The sequence below is a fragment of the Mustela lutreola genome, chromosome 12 (genome assembly GCF_030435805.1).
Source record: "Mustela lutreola isolate mMusLut2 chromosome 12, mMusLut2.pri, whole genome shotgun sequence".
In the NCBI taxonomy this organism is placed as follows: Eukaryota; Metazoa; Chordata; class Mammalia; order Carnivora; family Mustelidae; genus Mustela; species Mustela lutreola.
Genome location: NC_081301.1, coordinates 8,147,861 through 8,164,485, shown reverse-complemented (window position 1 = coordinate 8,164,485; position 16,625 = coordinate 8,147,861). Strand labels below are relative to the sequence as shown.

Sequence of the window (16,625 nt, the reverse complement as noted above, 5' to 3'; positions counted from 1 at the left end):
CCTAGACATAGACAATAGATCTTTCCTAAAAATTAACTGGTATTTGCCTGTGCAAAGAAAGAAGGACAGTATTTGGCAATGATGAACGAAGTTGCTAGAAACACGTGCATGTGTGTGTGCACGCATGTGTGTGTAGACATATGATTTCAAAGAAGCTGGGTATATATCTAGGAGTGCAAGTGCTGGACTGTGCCATTTTGTACTCCTGCCGGTAATGGAGCGAGAGTGTGTGTTGCCCCAGGTACTGGCCAGCAGCTGGCACCTTCACTGACCGTTTCATGTTAGCCGTTCTAACACATACACAGAGTTCTGCATTTCCCCAATGACAAATGATGTTGAGCATCTTTTCATCTTTATCGCTATTTGTACTTCCTTGGTCAGGTGTCCAGATCTTTGGCCCATTTTTCAGTTGGGTTGTTTTCTTGCTGTTGAGTTTTAAGTGTCTATTTTGAATATAATACATACATCAGATATGTGTTTTGCAAGTATTTCCCCAGGCTGTGCTTCATCTTTTAATTTCCTTACCAGCATCTTTTGCACTATAGAAATGTCTAATTGTAATGAAGCCCAACTTATCAGGGTTTTTTTTCATGGATTGAGTTTTTGGTGTTACATCATCTGGCCTTCAGTGCCCTTCCTAGCTTTGATTTCGCCCTCTACCCTGACCCCACAGAGCACCTGCAACACCACACCAGTCGGTCTGCTCAGCCCTCCCTGGTCGTGGTGTATATAGCCATACACCAATCCTATCTTTACCTGCTCGAAGTCCACCCATCTTTAAAGGCCTGCCTCTTCCAGCAGACCTTCCTCTACCATTAACTCTCCTGTGTTCCAGTCCGCTTCGGTTGAACAACTTCTGCGTCCAGGATTGCCATGGGATTTCGGGAGGATCTTGCCTCCTCTGGTCACCCCTGTATCAGGCAAGGGCCAAGTGTCGACTCATGGTGCCTAGAGCCTGCACACAGAACAGGCTTCACAAAAGTCTGTTGAATTGACCTGGAGTTGCCTCCGCACCCGTGTGCTGCAGATCAGTGTCGACCCTGCCATGTGCCATAATTATGCCTTAAATGTGTGTGATTTTTTGGCATGCAGGAATCTATTAAATTATACATATAAACTATCACACTTGAGTTTTTGTGGCATAAAAATGTGCATGTATTAAAATATAACATTTATGGGCATATCATTTGATGTCCAGAAAAATCTTTCTTCCGTAACTGGCTAGTAAACGTTTGAGACTGAACTTAATTTTAGGTAATTCCTTGGAAAAAATGATTCTATGGAAACCCAGGCATGTCCTGGAGGCAACCACAGATAATTACGCGGAAAAAACTTTTCTATAATATTCCTACTTAACATAAAAAGCAAATTTTTGGTTCTTGGTTATTCTTGTTTTCTCGTTGAAAAGTGACTATTTCAGGAAAGAGAAAAAAATCTAGTTGCCGCAGTAAAGGTGCTTTGTTAACTCTGGACTATCTTTATTTTAATTTGTAAAATTCAGAGGTTTTAGATGCCTTTGCCTTCCTTTCAACTCCACACCTCCCTGTACTCGGCTTAGCTCTCTCTCTCTCTCGGCTGTGCTGTCCTCCCGCCTTTGGGCATCCGTGGGTCACCCAGCACTGTTGTTACAGTAGCGAGACATAAACAAGAAAGTAACCACTTCCCAGACTTTCTTGGCACGGAGCCCCTTCTGTGTTGTACTGAGGTGTCATGTGGGTCTGCTATACCCTGGGAGACAACTTGCTTGTTCCCAAAAGGATTCAGGGGCTTGGGGATGTTGATTTCTGTGAGAGGTCAAGCATGAATAATGTTCTTTTCTTTTTTCTTTTTTTGAAGCATGAATAATGTTCTGAACCCAAAGTACCGTCATGTCCTTTTGGCATCGGTGGTCTCCAGAAAAACATGTCCCTTCACCTGCCTTGCTTTATGGGTCTTTGAAAGACACTTGCATATCATTTAAATTATTGGGTGAACCTCTCCTAGAAAATTAAATTTGTTATGATTGTGCAAACTTTGGTGAATCCTACTCAGTTGAGGTCTGGCTGGGGATATAGATCTCACAGTGGTACAGCCAGTGAACATATGTGTTTGTCTGGCCATTTGTCGATCCATCCATCCAACACCCTGGCCATGGTTTCCCCACAACTGACAGCCTTCTGAGCAGGGATCTGTCCGAATCATCTCAAAATTTCCTGCCACAGCTTCAGAGAGATTCATATGTTGTGGAGGCCCAGTAATTCCCCCGGGTGATGTGAAAGTACTTGTCTCTCGGCATCGCTGTGTGTGTTCGAGAGGGGGTGCTGAAGGAGGGCCCCACCTGCAGGGCTGGGTGTCGTAAAGGACCCCTCCGCCACCTGCAACCCCGGGCTGCGCTCCTCCAGCTTCCTGACCCCCCGCGGTGGGCGAGGGTGATGAGGGTGGTCCAGGGCTTAACCATTTCTCTGGTGTGTGTGTGTGTGTGTATTTGACTCTACAGGTCAGTTTTTGGGTTGTTCGAGAAATTCTAACAGCACAGACTTTAAAAATAAGGGCAGAAATCCTGAGCCATTTTGTGAAAATAGCCAAGGTAAGCTCTTTCGTTATTATGTTTTCCTCTCTCCCTCCCTCCCTTCCTTCCATCCTTCTTGTGGAATGTGTTTCCTTAGTACTCTGAGAGCTGCCTTGCTCTGGGGGTACTGGACTGCGTTCAAACAGAAGCTGTGACCTGACTTCTCTAGGCTGGAAGACCCGCCTACATGCCTGCTCGGCATCCCCGCCCCCCTGCACGCATGGCCCTGTGGCCCTCTACCCGTTACGATGGCAGTCAACCGTTCTCCTTAGCTGGCTCTTCAGACTCTCTATGAGACCCTGGGGGCTCCCTCTGGGGTCCATGCCTCCTCCTGTTTCACACTCAGCTGGTCCGGGGCCCTGCCGGGCTCTGTGGTACCATCACCTCCTGCAGTCTTGTCCATGATCCACAGAGCTCACCCCACTGCCATCCCCACTCCTACCCCCTGCCCTGATAGGTTCTGTCCTTGCCAGCTGTTGAGCCTCGGGCTTAGGTCTGTATCCTGCCTTTCCCTCCTCTTCCCTGATGCTGGCCATTCTCATCACTCTGCCAGCTCCTCCCCTTACGCCGCGGCCGACCACAGGGCGTGCCTGCAGCCGGGCGGCACACTGCTGTTCTGACTGGTTCCCCGTGTGCTGTGTGCACGTGCTGTGTTCCCACCCAGACCCTGGGCCCGCTGACCTGTACTGATGTCCTTATGAGCCAGGCATCACAGCAGCCGCTCTACTGAACTGATTGTGTTCAATGTTCACATTGTTATTCTCCCACTTCTAGAGGAGGAAGAGGGGTTTAGAGAGGTGAGCGGCCATGCCCAGGGCCTTGTAGCGAGCGAGCTGCAGCATGTCTCTTTGCCTTCAGGGGAGCTGCTGTGCCGCCCTCATGAGAAAGTTAAGGGCATCCATCCAGAAGTATGTCAGGGGCAGCAGATAACTTTCATGCCGTGTGCATTCGGAAGCGCTTGGGACTGTGCTGGGGCTGGGCTTAATGACGCTTGTTACTGTCAGTGCGTTCATGCTGGGCCAGGAGAGAAAGTGGGGTGAAGTTCCGGGCCACTGGTGCTTTCTGGAATGGAGTTTGCGGTGCCTGTCCAAGGAATCCAAGCCGGTCCCACCTTAACCTCTGCCATCTTCCAGTGCTGGCTCATCACGCTGGCATTGTGCCCTGAGGCTGTTCTTGTGCAGACCCCTCCTTCCTCGGGGCCTTGATTTCCCCTCTGCAAAATGAGACGGCTGGATTAGAGGGACCTTCCAGCTCCCAGAGGACCTCCCACGGGACCTTCAGCTCGGAAAGAAATTGTGTGACAGGCATAGCCTTTCAGATACATAGGATGAAATTCAGTCCTCTCAGAGAATCTGTTATTACACACAGGAAACAATTAGAGATTGTTACAAGATGTATGAAAGGATGTATTAACTTGTGTGGTAAAGGAGAGATCTGAGGAGGAACAGAGCTGCGAGGACTAGACACAAGGGCTTTTTATTATAAGTTCGTTCACTAGGCCCTATTGTGCGCCATATGCGGCACTAGGGATATGACAGCAGGGACAGCTTCACCCCTGCTCTCGGGGAACACCTGGTCCAGGGTGAGAGAGAAGCAGGTCAAAGTGACTACAGGCCAGTGTGCTAAGGAGATGCACAGACTGCTGTGGGAACACGTAGGCAGGGGCCCCGAGCTCCCTAGATTTGGGAACAGGGTCAGGAGAGTCATACTAGAGGAAAGGCATCTGTGTTTGGTAGTACCCAAGACAAGTGAGGGGGCAGGCAGGGGGAGTCTTACCCACAGGCACAGAGCACTCCCCCAGAGCCAGGTGCTGCTCTGGCACTTGGCACACACCATCCCAGATAGCATACGTGCCTTGGTTACCTTCCTTGTAGGCGCCGGCATGCCAAGGCTCGGCAGCTCGCTGGGACACATGGGGATTGGGAGCGGGGATTGGAACCAGGTCTCCTGGCTCTATGGAGCCTGCTCTCTGGCCCAAACTTCACTGGCTCCCAAGAATGAGAAGGGGACCCCAGTCCCGTTACCAGGTTTCCCTCAGTGCCAACCTAGAACGTCTTTCTGTACTTCTTCTCGGCCGTGTCCCCTGCTCTTCTCTTCCATGGTCAGGAGCTCATGTGAGACTGAATTGAATCCAAATGTTCTCACCAGCGTGGGGTCTGGCTCAAAGGAGCACAGTCAAGTGACTAAGAAGCCAGAGCTCTGTCTTCCTAATGTAGGGGGTGGGGGCCATGCAGATTGGTGACATTTTTCCTCGGGCCCTCTTGTTCTGGGTGTAAGGTAGTCATAGAAGACCCACATGGATATTGCTGGCACAGCCGAGGCTTCAGTTTATAAAAGCCTCTTGAGACAGTTCCGATTCATCTAAAAAAAGAACACTAAGGACATTATCAAACCTTATCCCGAGCCACGTTTCTGTCCAGCAGCCAGACTAGTCAGCTTATAAAATTTTGCAAGTGTTCTAGATGCAAACTCACCTTTTGACAACTTGAGAAAAAAAGCATATGGTTTCTATGAACTCCATAGAACTATATTTTCTACATGAGATATTTTTAAGTATAATCGAATTTCCTAAATATGACAACATTTGGTAACACTTGAGCATGTTTTTGTTCTGTTGTTTATAACAGCAAAATAATCTATTCCATATCTTTTTTTCAGAAACTTCTAGAACTCAACAACCTTCATTCTCTCATGTCTGTGGTATCAGCATTACAAAGTGCACCCATCTTCAGGCTGACAAAAACCTGGGCTGTAAGTTAATGCCTTTGATTTTAACTCTCATTTCTCTGGTGAAATCCTTTATTCCTCAAGCCCCTGAAGGCTTTCTCTGACTGTCTGCCCTTTGCTGGTCACAGAGGATTACCATGGGATCCCTGGGCCTCCTGTCTCCTTCAGGGACCTCAGCCCCATTTTGGGATGAGGAAGTTAGGAGGGTGCCAACATGGCTGGGGCCCGAGCCCCCTCGAGTGGATCTTCCTGGACAAATAACGTCACGTGTAGTGGCTGGGTCAGTGACATGACTTCTGCCCTCCACTTGGCTGGCATGCTTCTCTGACAGGCTCCAAACTGCCCTTGGGAAGGTCTCCGGGCTGATGGTTCGCAGCTGCCCTGGGTTGCTGGCCATAGAGCTACGAGGCTCTCTGGAGAAACCTGTGGCCCTCCTGTAGAGAAAAGTGGGGTTTTGATTTGTTTTTATTCCTGAAGGCCGTGGATAATTTCAGCTTAGAGGTGGAGTCTGATAGTTATATAATTGAGTCTGTAGGAAAGTTTTTCTGCTGTAAAAATACTTTAAAAATATCTCAGCCCTCTTTATCCTCCTTAGCTTGGCACAGTGCCTGACATGGGGGAAGTAATTGCTGTTTCCATAGCTCATTAGCATTCACCTCCTGGCCCGCCTGGCCCAGGGTCTCCCACAGCCACACAGCCCAAGCCTTTCAAGACCTGTTTATGTCCCACAGAACTGAAGGGAACTATATGGAATTGTCAGCTGTGCTTCTGCAACTCATTTCCGAACTTCTTTCTGCCAGTCTGCGGGGCTGGGCTCAGTTTCATACTTGGCTAATTCAGGGGCCTTTAAAACACTTAGGGATTATGTTGTAGGTGATCAGAAATGAGCTTGTTTTTTTAAATTGCTATTTTCCATAGACTTAGCTCTAGCAAAGTGGAGTGAGACGTCTTAGCCTGGAGTTAGACACTGGGGGTGCGCTCAGCCGCTGTTCAGAGCGTGACTTCTGTGGGACTTGTTTCCCTCTGCGCACTCAGAGGTTGGCCTAGAGGAGTGGTTTTATGTCAGTGCTTTGTGGAGCCCCAAGGGTTCTGTGGAACCCCAGGGGCTGGGGAAGAGGAGGCTGGTTCCACCAGAGCAGCTCTGTGTGCCTCGGTTTGATGGGCTGGACTCCGGGGTAGATTTCAGTTCAGCAGTGGCTTGCGAGGTTGAAAGCAAATTTGGAAGCCGCCGGTCTCTCCTCTTGTTGCCAAGGCCTGTGAGTCCCTGCGTCCATCTGAGCCATGAGGCTTTTTTTCAAAAGTTGCCTAGAGAGTCTTTTTCAAATGAATTTTCCATTATTTAGATGCTCTTCTTGTTTCTTGAGCTGCTGGATGCTGCGTGTGGACTCAGATGAATTATGAATCTCAGCGTGCACAAATCTCGCCGTCAGCAATGTGGCGACCCTCCGTGACCCACAGAAGCTGTATAGTTGGTGAGGGCAGAAAGGGAGTCTTGCAGGCCACCTCTCGCCCAACCTGTCCTGTTGGCCCTAGGACAGTGGTTGGCACAGAGCAGTGGGAAATGGAGGGGCCCCGCTCCCCCTTTATCACCTTCATCCTGATCACTGCAGCCTAGGGGACGGAGGCGGCTGCATCTCTTCCCGACACTCTCCCCGTGCCTGTTGTTACGAGCCCCCAGCACTTCTACTCTGTGCTTCTGTCCCCTGTCTTCCTCTTGCTGCGAATGCCTTCTTTCATGGTGAGGTCTGATCTTCCTTTGTATCCCTGGTGCCCAGCTGAGTATTTGCTTGTTGTTTGCGTTCTCTACGTCTGGGGCGCTGAATCTTTTCCTTCATTTGCCATTATTTCTGGTATTGAGATCGGCCATTGAAGTATTGCCAGAAAAGAGCTGTTTCCCCTCTCCTCACTTTTCCCTTCACCTGGTATTGGGGAGACCCCAGGGGCCCACAGAGCAGGGAGGAGCAGGAACACAGGAGACACTGCCATCGCAGCCCAGAGCGTTAGTGCTCTTATAGTCTTCATTTAAAAAAATTTATTTATTTGTTTTAGAGAGAGAGAGGAGGAGGTGGGCAGGGTGGAGGGAGAAGGAGAGAGAAACCCAAACAGACTCCGCGCTGAGTGCAGAGCCTGATGTGGGGCGTGGTCTCGTGACCCTGAGATCAACCTGAGCCCGAAACCGCAAGAGTCAGACGTTTTAACTGACGGTGCCATCCTGGTACCCCTCGAGTCTTCATTTTTTAGAGAGGGAAGCTGAGGCTCTAGGAGGTGTGGTGGCCTGACAGAGGCCTGACAGGACTGGTGAGTGCCAGAGCTGGTGTGATGGCACCGTGCCTTGCCGGTGTGCAGAGTCCGTGCTGTTGGCCAGTGCGCTGGATGGCTTGTTGGTGGTAGAGCCTGATCTTGGAATCAGGCGGGGCCCAGAGCAGGGAGAAAGAGGCACACACGTTGGAAAATGGGGCTGGCACTCCAGCCCTCAGAGGCAGCGTGTGACTAATGCCCTGAGTGCTGTCCCTGGGGTGGTTGAAGCCCTGGAAATCTGGAAAACCTGGACAGAAGGGAGTTCCGGGTGTGGGCAGACACCCGCCCCTTGGTTGCACCATGGACGACCTGAGCAAGGGCCAGTTGGTCCTTAGCTGTAGGCAGGGCAGCCCATTGACCTATCCGTGGCTGGCTGCAGGGTGCCCGCAGCTGAGGGACTAGGGATGGGTCGGAGACCAACACTGAGCACAGGCTCCCACACAGTAGGCTCTAGTAAATGCTGACTCGTGTGCAAACAGCGAGGGAGTCACCTTCTGCTGGCCCAGAGAAACACAGTTAGGGTCTGATTCATCCCAGCACTGGGGCCTCTCCAGAGTACTGGCTGCCTCAAGGCCACGCAACGTGAGCAAGACAGAAACGGTCAGTTCTGGTTTCCTGAGTACGTGCTACCGTGCGGCTCTTACTCATTCTGCAGATCAAATATTTACCGAATGCTTCCTCCATGCCAGGCCTCAAGGCTATGGTTAAGGGCCCCGTCTTTATGGGCTTTTGGGTTGTTCAGAGGAGACAGACACATTATTGTGTCCCGTCTTGCTGGTGTAAGAAGTGACGGATAAACATTTGTTGAGTGTGTGAGGCAGTGAGCAAAGAGCTGTCCAGTGGTAATAGGAGTGACACAGGAGACCAGGACAGGCGGGTGTGAGAGAGAGCTACTGGGGTGTGCTGGAGCCTGGGGCATCAGGGAAGGCCTTTCCGAGAAGTAAGGCCGTGCTAAGTTGGGCCTGAGTGACACGGAGCCGGCCATGCCAGGGTGGGGTTGCAGCCAGTGTGAAGACCCACAGCGGGAAGACACGGGGTGCCATCGGGAAACTCAGAGCTGGTGTGGCAGGGGCACCGTGGGCCGGGAGATTGATGCAAGAAGCCGTGGGTGGGCTCTGGCCCATCGCCAAGGGCTTGCAGCTCAGGACAGGAGTTAGGTTCTGTTTTGAGTGCCCGGAGCCGGACATGATCTGGCTTACAGCTGCTTTTCATTTTTTGTCTTTTAAATTACGGTTGCTACTGTGTGGAAAACAAACTGGGCGAGGAGTGCAGGGGCCAGGATGGGAAATGGGGCCTGATCAGGAGGTCGGGCAGCATCCAGGAGTGAGCCGGGGTGGCATGGGCTGGCGAGGGGCAGGACACGGGAGAGGAGGAAACGGATGGGGGAGGCATTCTGAAGGCAGACCTGGTGGGTTTGTGTGGTGGGGTGTTGGAGAGGGGGAAAAGAAAGGAATGGAGAGGATTTCTAGGTTTGGGGCTCGAGCAACTAGGACGATGGTGAAACCTTTTCTCTGGTCAGAGTGGTCCCAGGAGGAGACTGACTTACTCACGAGTCACCTGGGGGTATAGAATTCCTGGAGTCTGGGTGAGTCACTCTTTACAGTAATTATAGTCATGTGTTCCACACACACACACACACTCTGCTGGCTCTGCATGTTCCTGTCACGATTTGCTCTTTCCTACTGAATCGATTCAGGCAGTTTGCCTCATCTGCGGCAGCAAGGGGAAATCATGGCCAATGGGTCAGGAGGCCTGGTCTGCAGGGTGGGGACCTGGAAAGGGAGCCTCTTGGGAGGGGGGGCTCTCACTGCAGACACCTGGGGGAACGGGGTCCTCAAGCTCTGCAGTTTGGACAGCCACTTTGCAAACGTCCTGAGAAGGCAGATTTGTGGCATGCACCTATTTGGGACTTTCGAGTCTTTTATTCAGGAAGTGCCTCTGTTCCCCATGTCTAATGTCGTGCCCCAGGGAACCCCCTCTGATGCTGCTGAGAAGGTGGTGATAGGCATGGGCTGCCTCTTTCAGGCTTTCCTCAGCCTTGGCTCAGGTGGGAGGCAAGATGGCTGAGGGGGGTGAGGAGATGGAGGGCAGAGGAAACCAACGTTTGTGTGAGTCGCTCCCCTGTCGTTCCTCATAGCCGCGCCTGCATTGCTTCTCAGAAAGTCCCAGTCATGAGCTCTGCTGACATTGTCACCCTCCTCTTCCTTTCATTGCCGCAACAGTGGACACTTCATCACCCCCTTCTCAAAAGCTCTCCTGCCCTTGGCCTAGTCCTCTTCTTGCTGTTCGGACAGCGGGCTCCTCCCTGACTGCTTTCGTTGCTCCCGCCCACTGGATGTAAGTGTTCTGTGAGGCTCTGACCCCAAATCCCGCCCTCTCATCCGCTTCTCATCCCTGGGGGCCCCGTCGGCACGGCATGGAGAGCTTCACCAGCACGTCCGTGCCCAGTGGAGGCAGCCTGCTCCGCTCATGCTCAGACTCTTTCTGCAGCCCTGGACCCGCATTCCCACGCCTGCTCCGCACAGCCCTCTGCTTGCATGTTCCTTTGACAGCTCATGCTTGGCATGTCTGAAATCAAGCTTTGGTTTCCAGGAAGTGATCACAAGTGCCAGAAGACTCTCCTAGCAGATTGTGTTTTGGACTCTGAGGCAATATGGTAGACGGAGCTGATGGGGAATAAGCCCCTGCCTGCTCCAATCACACAAACACAAATAAATGCCAGATAAGATACAACCAAATCAAAACCCCAAGAAGCACAGCTGAACCAGCAGCCAAGAGAGGGGAGTCACCATGCACTACAAGTAAAGCATGCTCTCAGAGGCAGCACCGTGAGCACAGCTGAAAGGAAACCGCTGTGTCTCAGCTTGGCGGCTGGCACTAGGGTTCTCATGTGTGGGAGGACTGTCTAGGTTGCAGGCCCCGTGCACATGGGAGGCTGGAGCTCAGCTACCCGCAGGAACCTGGAACCCCTCAAGTGTACCCATCAAAATGTCTCTGTCCAGCCTGGGGGAGCCCCCTGAAAGCATGAGTACAAAATGTCACCTATGGCAAACTGTCACCCAGCCTGTACCTCAGGCAGCTGTGGAGTCCGAGGACACAAGACCTGAGATTGTGTGGGGACCCTAGGCCAAGCAGTGAGGGGGAGTGTCCCATGGAGAGTAAGAGCATAGGCTCTTGAATCAGATACCTGGGCTCAGCCTCAGACCCGCCTCTGTGGTAAGGATTAAATGAGTAAATACATGAAAAAATGTTGAGAAATGTGTCTGGCACATCAAAAGTGTGTTGGGTGAGTATTAGCCGTGGCTGCTGCTGTTAGCATTATTTTGGACTCTTCTTGACTGTTCTTGAGTGAGCGAGGCCCGGTTATCTCTGACCTGAGATCATCACCATCTTCGGGCTGCTGTCAGTGCTCCTGGTCTCTCTGACCCTCCCTCACACCACCACTGGAGTGATTGACCCAGAAGAGCTCCAGCGTCTTCGCTTTCCTCCTCAAAGACTGCTTTTCAGACTCTGCCACCTCTTGCTTGGTTGGGGGCTCTGTGCCCGCCCCGCTCCTCCAAAGTGGGAAGTTTGGATCTAACCCTGTGAACGCTATTCGTTAACCTGCCATTTGAACATTTCACTCACCACCCCCCATTTTATAGTAGTGCATATATCGTCAGCCAGTTTTTAGCCATCATTTGGATTCCTAACCCTGGACTCCAGTGATCCCTGAGAGTCAGGGGAGACGCAGAGCTGGGATAAGAGGATCGGTATGTCTTGGTGTTTTGGGGGGAAACTTGTGTTGGAGAGTGTGGTGCTTAAATAGTGCACACAGGTAGAGAGCCTACAGCAGAGTGTAGAGGACACAGCAGAGACATTTTGGCAATGGCAGCAAGTACCAAAAGGTTTCATACCTACCTCACACCTACTTCCTGACCTCAAAAAACAAATCATAAACCTTTCCACTATGGCCAGTAGATTGTCTGCCTCCACCAGCAACATAGGCCCGAGTCATGTGTGGAAGAGATGCAAGAGTTGGCTGAAGGAATTTTTTATTCATCCACGGCCACAGTCAGCTCATTCTGTCCCCCTTTGGTTAGTAGTTGCTGTTCAGGCTTAGCTACTTGTGATTGGTGCCCTGGTAGCAAGTTGAGTGGAAGTGTCAGAAGAGTAGAACAAGTAGCCAAAATGGTCATGATATGTCCGTGATTGCCAGATGGCAAGACTAAAAACATACTTTGCCAAGTGGCAAGTTTCTACCTCTCTACGCCCTTTCCAGTCTTTTTAAAATTATTAATTCTTTTTTATTTGAGTGTAGCAGACACACAGTGTTACATTAGTTTCAGGTGTACACCGTAGCGATTCAACGAGTTTATACATTATGCTGTGCTCATCACGGTATAGCTGCCATCTGTCACCACGGAACCCCGTCACAGTGTCATTAACTGTCTTCCTCATGCTGGGCCTTTTATTCCTGACTTTCTCATTCCATTACCAGAAGCCTGTATCTCCCACTCCCCTTCACCCATGTTGCTTACCCCCCATCCTCGTCATCTCTGGCAACCATTAATTTGTTCTCTGTATTGATAGGTTCGATTCTGCTTTTTGTTTCTTAAATGTTTCTTCCTTTGGTTTTTGAGTCAAATCATATGGCAGTTGTCTTTCTCAGTCTGACTTGTTTCATCTGGCACAGTACCCTGGGGGCCCTCCCATGTTGTTGCATATGGCATGACCCCGTCCTTTTTATTGCTGCGTAATATTCCATTGTATATGAATACCTTATTGTCCTTACCTGTTTGTCTGCTGATGGACTTTCAGGTTGCCTCCATATCTTGGCTGTTGTGAATAATGCTGCACGTAGACATAGGAGGGCATCTACCTTTCCAGTCTTGTCCAAAGCAACATTTCTGCCAAACTGGAGCTCCTTTGAGCATCCTTGTGCATTCCTACCTCCAGGCCACTGCTCATGCCTTTTTTTTTTTCTCTCTTTTGGCCTTGAGGGCCTCCCCAGCCCTGTCTCTGCTGGTTGAAACCCTTAGACACTTGTTTCTATGACTACCTCTCTCTGAAGGTCCTCTTTCCCATAACAGAGTTCGTTCTCTCCAGAGCCCTCTTATATTGTTTCAGACCCTTCCTGTCTCGGCTAGCCTTTTTCATTGTTCAAGCAGGTTGGACAAAGGGAGACACACATTGGACACCTGACTCCTTACTTACCCAGACCAAGTCTGGAGCCAGGATGGGCCCTTTGCAAGCTTCCATTTGGGGATGAGTCTCAACCCTCGGGGGCTTTGTGAGAATGTCTCCCTTGGTTACTAGGAGCAAAATTTTTAAAAATTTAGTAAAATTATTGGAAACACATGGCAAAAGCTATCCTTTAAGATTATACATTATGTATGTATGCATGTGAATGTATGTATATATGTGTGTGTACATGTAAACTGTTCAAGGATAATGTTTTTAAAGGGTGAACTCACGGGGCGCCTCGGTGGCTCAGTCGTGAGCCACCGAGGCGTTCCGTGAGTCTGAAGGCAGACAGAGGTCTGCCCTGAGGCAGACCTCTGTCTGCCTTCAGCTGGGGTCATGATCCCATGAGCTTAGGTCCTGGGATTGAGCCCTGCATGGGCCTCCCTGCTCAGTGGGAAGCCTGCTTCTCCTTCTCCCACTCCTGCTTGTGTTCCCTCTCTCACTGTGTCTCTCTGTCAAACAAATAAATAAAATCTTTAAAAAAAAAAAAAGTGAACTCATGACTCATATAGATATAAAATGAAAACTTGCAAAGATTTTAAGTCGTTAATTAGTGAGAGAACTAGTAAAATATTACAACCAGTGAGATATTATCAAAAGGGAATCCAGAGTACTAGACTTCCATAGTTACACAAGGAATGCCAAAATAGTTTTTAAAAAGGTTTTATTTATTTATTTGAGAGAGAGGGAGAGAGCACAGGCAGGGAGAGTGGAAAGCAGAGGAAGAGGGAGAGGCAGGCTCCCTGGTGAGCAGAGAGCCCAGTGTGGGACTCGATCCCAGGCCCCTGAGATCATGACCTGAGCTGAAGGCAGAAACTTAACCTACTGAACCACCCAGGCATCCCAGAATGCCAAAATAATTTTTTCAATGGCTACAAAACTACCATTCCCAGGGTGATAATCAGTGGCATTTCTTGATACATAATTTGCCTTTCTGTGGATATGACTACATTTTCCACAAGTTAACTTCTGTATATACAGAGTTTCAGAAGGCCTTCGTCACAGACAAATGGGGATAGGCAGCCCAGAAACCTCCGAAGTTTCCAAGTCACAAGGTTCCCTTATCTTACTTATGACAGGCTCCATTGTGAATAGTTTACATTAGATACAGGACTTTGTAGCTTAGTTATTTTTCAGAAACTGATAGTTTGTATCAAAAAAAGTAAAAATGACTTCTAAGTGCCCTCCTTTTACTCCTCATTCACTCCGCACTCAGTCTGCTCAATCCATTGGTCCATAGAGTGCCCACAGCACTAAAAATTCTTTCCATACCAACAGTAGACACTGGAATTGAAATAGAATTTTGAGCCAGTTTTAACGTATTTGGAGCCACAGACTTTTTGTTGAGAAGCATTTCCACATATCAAGAATTGTTACTCTGTTGGAAAGCATTTCCACGTATCAGGAAAAGTTCTTCTCTCAAGACGAGGGAACAAGATACCAATGTCCTCATAAAGAGGATTTGGAGGGACTTTTTTCTTTTTCCTTCCACGGAAACATTTTCCAGATTTGAACTATTTACCAGATGAGGGAAGTTTTCGTCATTAGTCAAATGCAAGTGCCATATGCAGATTCTCAGAGCATGTGTGATAAGGGAAATTTCCAGAAGCAACCTATTTGACCCAAGATTTGTGATCTTCCTGGTTTTTGACCCTGAGGTTTATGATTCCCATTTATCCCATGCAGCTGACACTTGACATCATGAAAATTGTGTAATATCACTATTCTGGGACTTGATTTTTACTTTGTAATTTTAGTATACTTTGCCTCTATGGTCACAGACCCTTTCTCAATCCTAATTTTGTATATTTTTGCCTTTTGCCCTATTTTAAAGAGGGTTTACCTGTTTTGTTGGTATAAAAAGTAGTTCTTGGGTCTAATTATCATTTCTATAGGCTTGGCATTTAGTTTAGTTTTGGAACATACCAGTTTATAATTTTATCTGCTAATCCATTTCCCTTACTTATTCCCTACCTATTTTCCTACCTTCTTGAGTTGAATGTTTAGTTTATTTATAATCTCACTTGTTTTAACTTGAAAAGAGTTTAAAACCATGCATTTTCCTCTCAGTACAGTTTTGGCCTCAATCGTATAACTTAACATATGGTTTCTCATTGTTTGTGGTTTGTAAATAGTCCATAATTCTGGCTTTTATTTTTTTCTTTTACCCAAGAGTTATTGGAGTTTTCAAAGTTTTCCAAGCATTTGGATTTTTAAGTTATCATTGTTAGTTTTTCCATTCTTTTATTCAACAAATACTTAGGCAGTGTACTCTCTGCGTTGGGAACTGTACCAGATTCAGGAAGTGGCAGTGTGAACACAGCCAGCATGGCTGCTCTTTGCTTCATGGGATTTGCTGTTTGCTGAGGGAGACACATGTTAATTGCACAGTTAACCCCAGTCATTATGAATTATTGTGGAAGAAATTCAGGGTGCCTCATGGCTTCAGCTTTGCCAGAAGTGAAGTTGCCTATTGTATTTAGTAAACTCTTGATCCTATCTTCTTTTCTTTTCTCTTCCTTTTTTTTTTTTTTTTAATTTTTATTTATTTATTTGACAGAGAATGAGATCACAAGTAGACAGAGAGGCAGGCAGAGAGAGGAAGCAGGATTCCTGCTGAGCAGAGAGCCCGATATGGGACTTGATCCCAGGACCCTGAGCTCATGACCTGAGCCGAAGGCAGAGGCTTAACCCACTGAGCCACCCAGGTGCCCCTTCTTTTCCCTTCTTTAAGATTTTAGTTATTTATTCGAGAGAGAGCAAGCATGCACAAGCAGGGGGCGCAGCAGAGGGAGAGGGAGAAGCAGGCTATCTGCTGAGCAGGCAGCCCCATGTGGGACTCGATCCTAGGACCCTGGGATCATGACCTGAGCCAAAGGCAGACGCTTAACCCCCTGAGCCACCCAGGCACCCCTTGATCTTATTTTGTTACCTCTTTTCCTTTGCATGAGTACTTTCAGTATCTGTTTGACTGTGGCAGGCAAGTAATTTATTTTCTTGTATGTAGTTTTGGTGCCTCCTTCTTGAGGCTTCCCTTAAGGTCTGAAATCTCAAGAACCCTCAATTAGTATGAGGTTTCCAGTTTATGACTCTAGTTGTAATAAAAGTTTGAAACATGCAGGAATAAATCCTGGTTATTTTTTGAATAAACAAACTCTACATTTGAAAAATTAAGTCTTGGGACGCCTGGGTGGTTCAGCCAGTTAAGCATCTGCCTTTGGTTCAGGTCATGTTCCCAGGGTCCTGGGATTGAATCCCACGTTGGGCTCCCTGATCAGTGGGGAGCCTGCTTCTTTTTCTCCCTCGCTGCTGCTGCTGCTGTTCTCTCACGCTCTCTCTGTGTCAAAGAAATAAGTAAAATCTTTTAAAAAATTAAGTCTTAAAAGAATTTTTTCAGCATACTACATGCACATTAATTTTAAAATTCACTAAGTACAGAAAGTATTAGTGAAACAACTAAGACTCATTGATCCGTCCCCCATATCCCATTCCCCAGAGGCAACCACTTAGAGTTATTTAGTGATTTTTTTCTGGTAGTTTCTGTCACATTTCCACCGATGTGTTTTTGCTACAATTTCCTGATCCATTCACTTTAGGTAATAATTGGTGACTTCTTTGTATGATGGATTTTGGTTTAGTTTTCTCGAACTACCTTCTTTCTTTCTTCAAAAATATTCACGTTACTGGGGCACTTGTATGGCTCCATCGGTTAAGTATCTGACTCTTTTTTTTTTTTTTTTAAGATTTTATTTATTTATTTGACAGACAGAGATCACAAACAGGCAGACAGGCAGGCAGAGAGAGAGGGGGAAGCAGGCTCCCCCCC

The 16,625-nt window shown here is 48.4% G+C and overlaps 1 protein-coding gene across 12 annotated transcripts in view; it reads left to right on the top strand.

Moving 5' to 3' along the window:
- The window catches only part of RALGPS1 (Ral GEF with PH domain and SH3 binding motif 1), a 272,513-nt gene that overhangs the window by 101,639 nt on the left and 154,249 nt on the right, over positions 1-16,625 (top strand). For 9 of the 12 annotated variants that reach the window (XM_059143177.1, XM_059143178.1, XM_059143180.1 and 6 more), the window contains 2 exons: positions 2,477-2,566; positions 5,207-5,299. The exons of 1 other annotated variant lie outside the window; for it this stretch is intronic. In XM_059143177.1, coding sequence (XP_058999160.1) covers positions 2,477-2,566; positions 5,207-5,299 — 183 coding nt within the window. The remainder of the gene's footprint in view (positions 1-2,476; positions 2,567-5,206; positions 5,300-16,625) is intronic. 2 more of the 12 variants (XM_059143186.1, XM_059143181.1) reach the window with 1 other exon arrangement.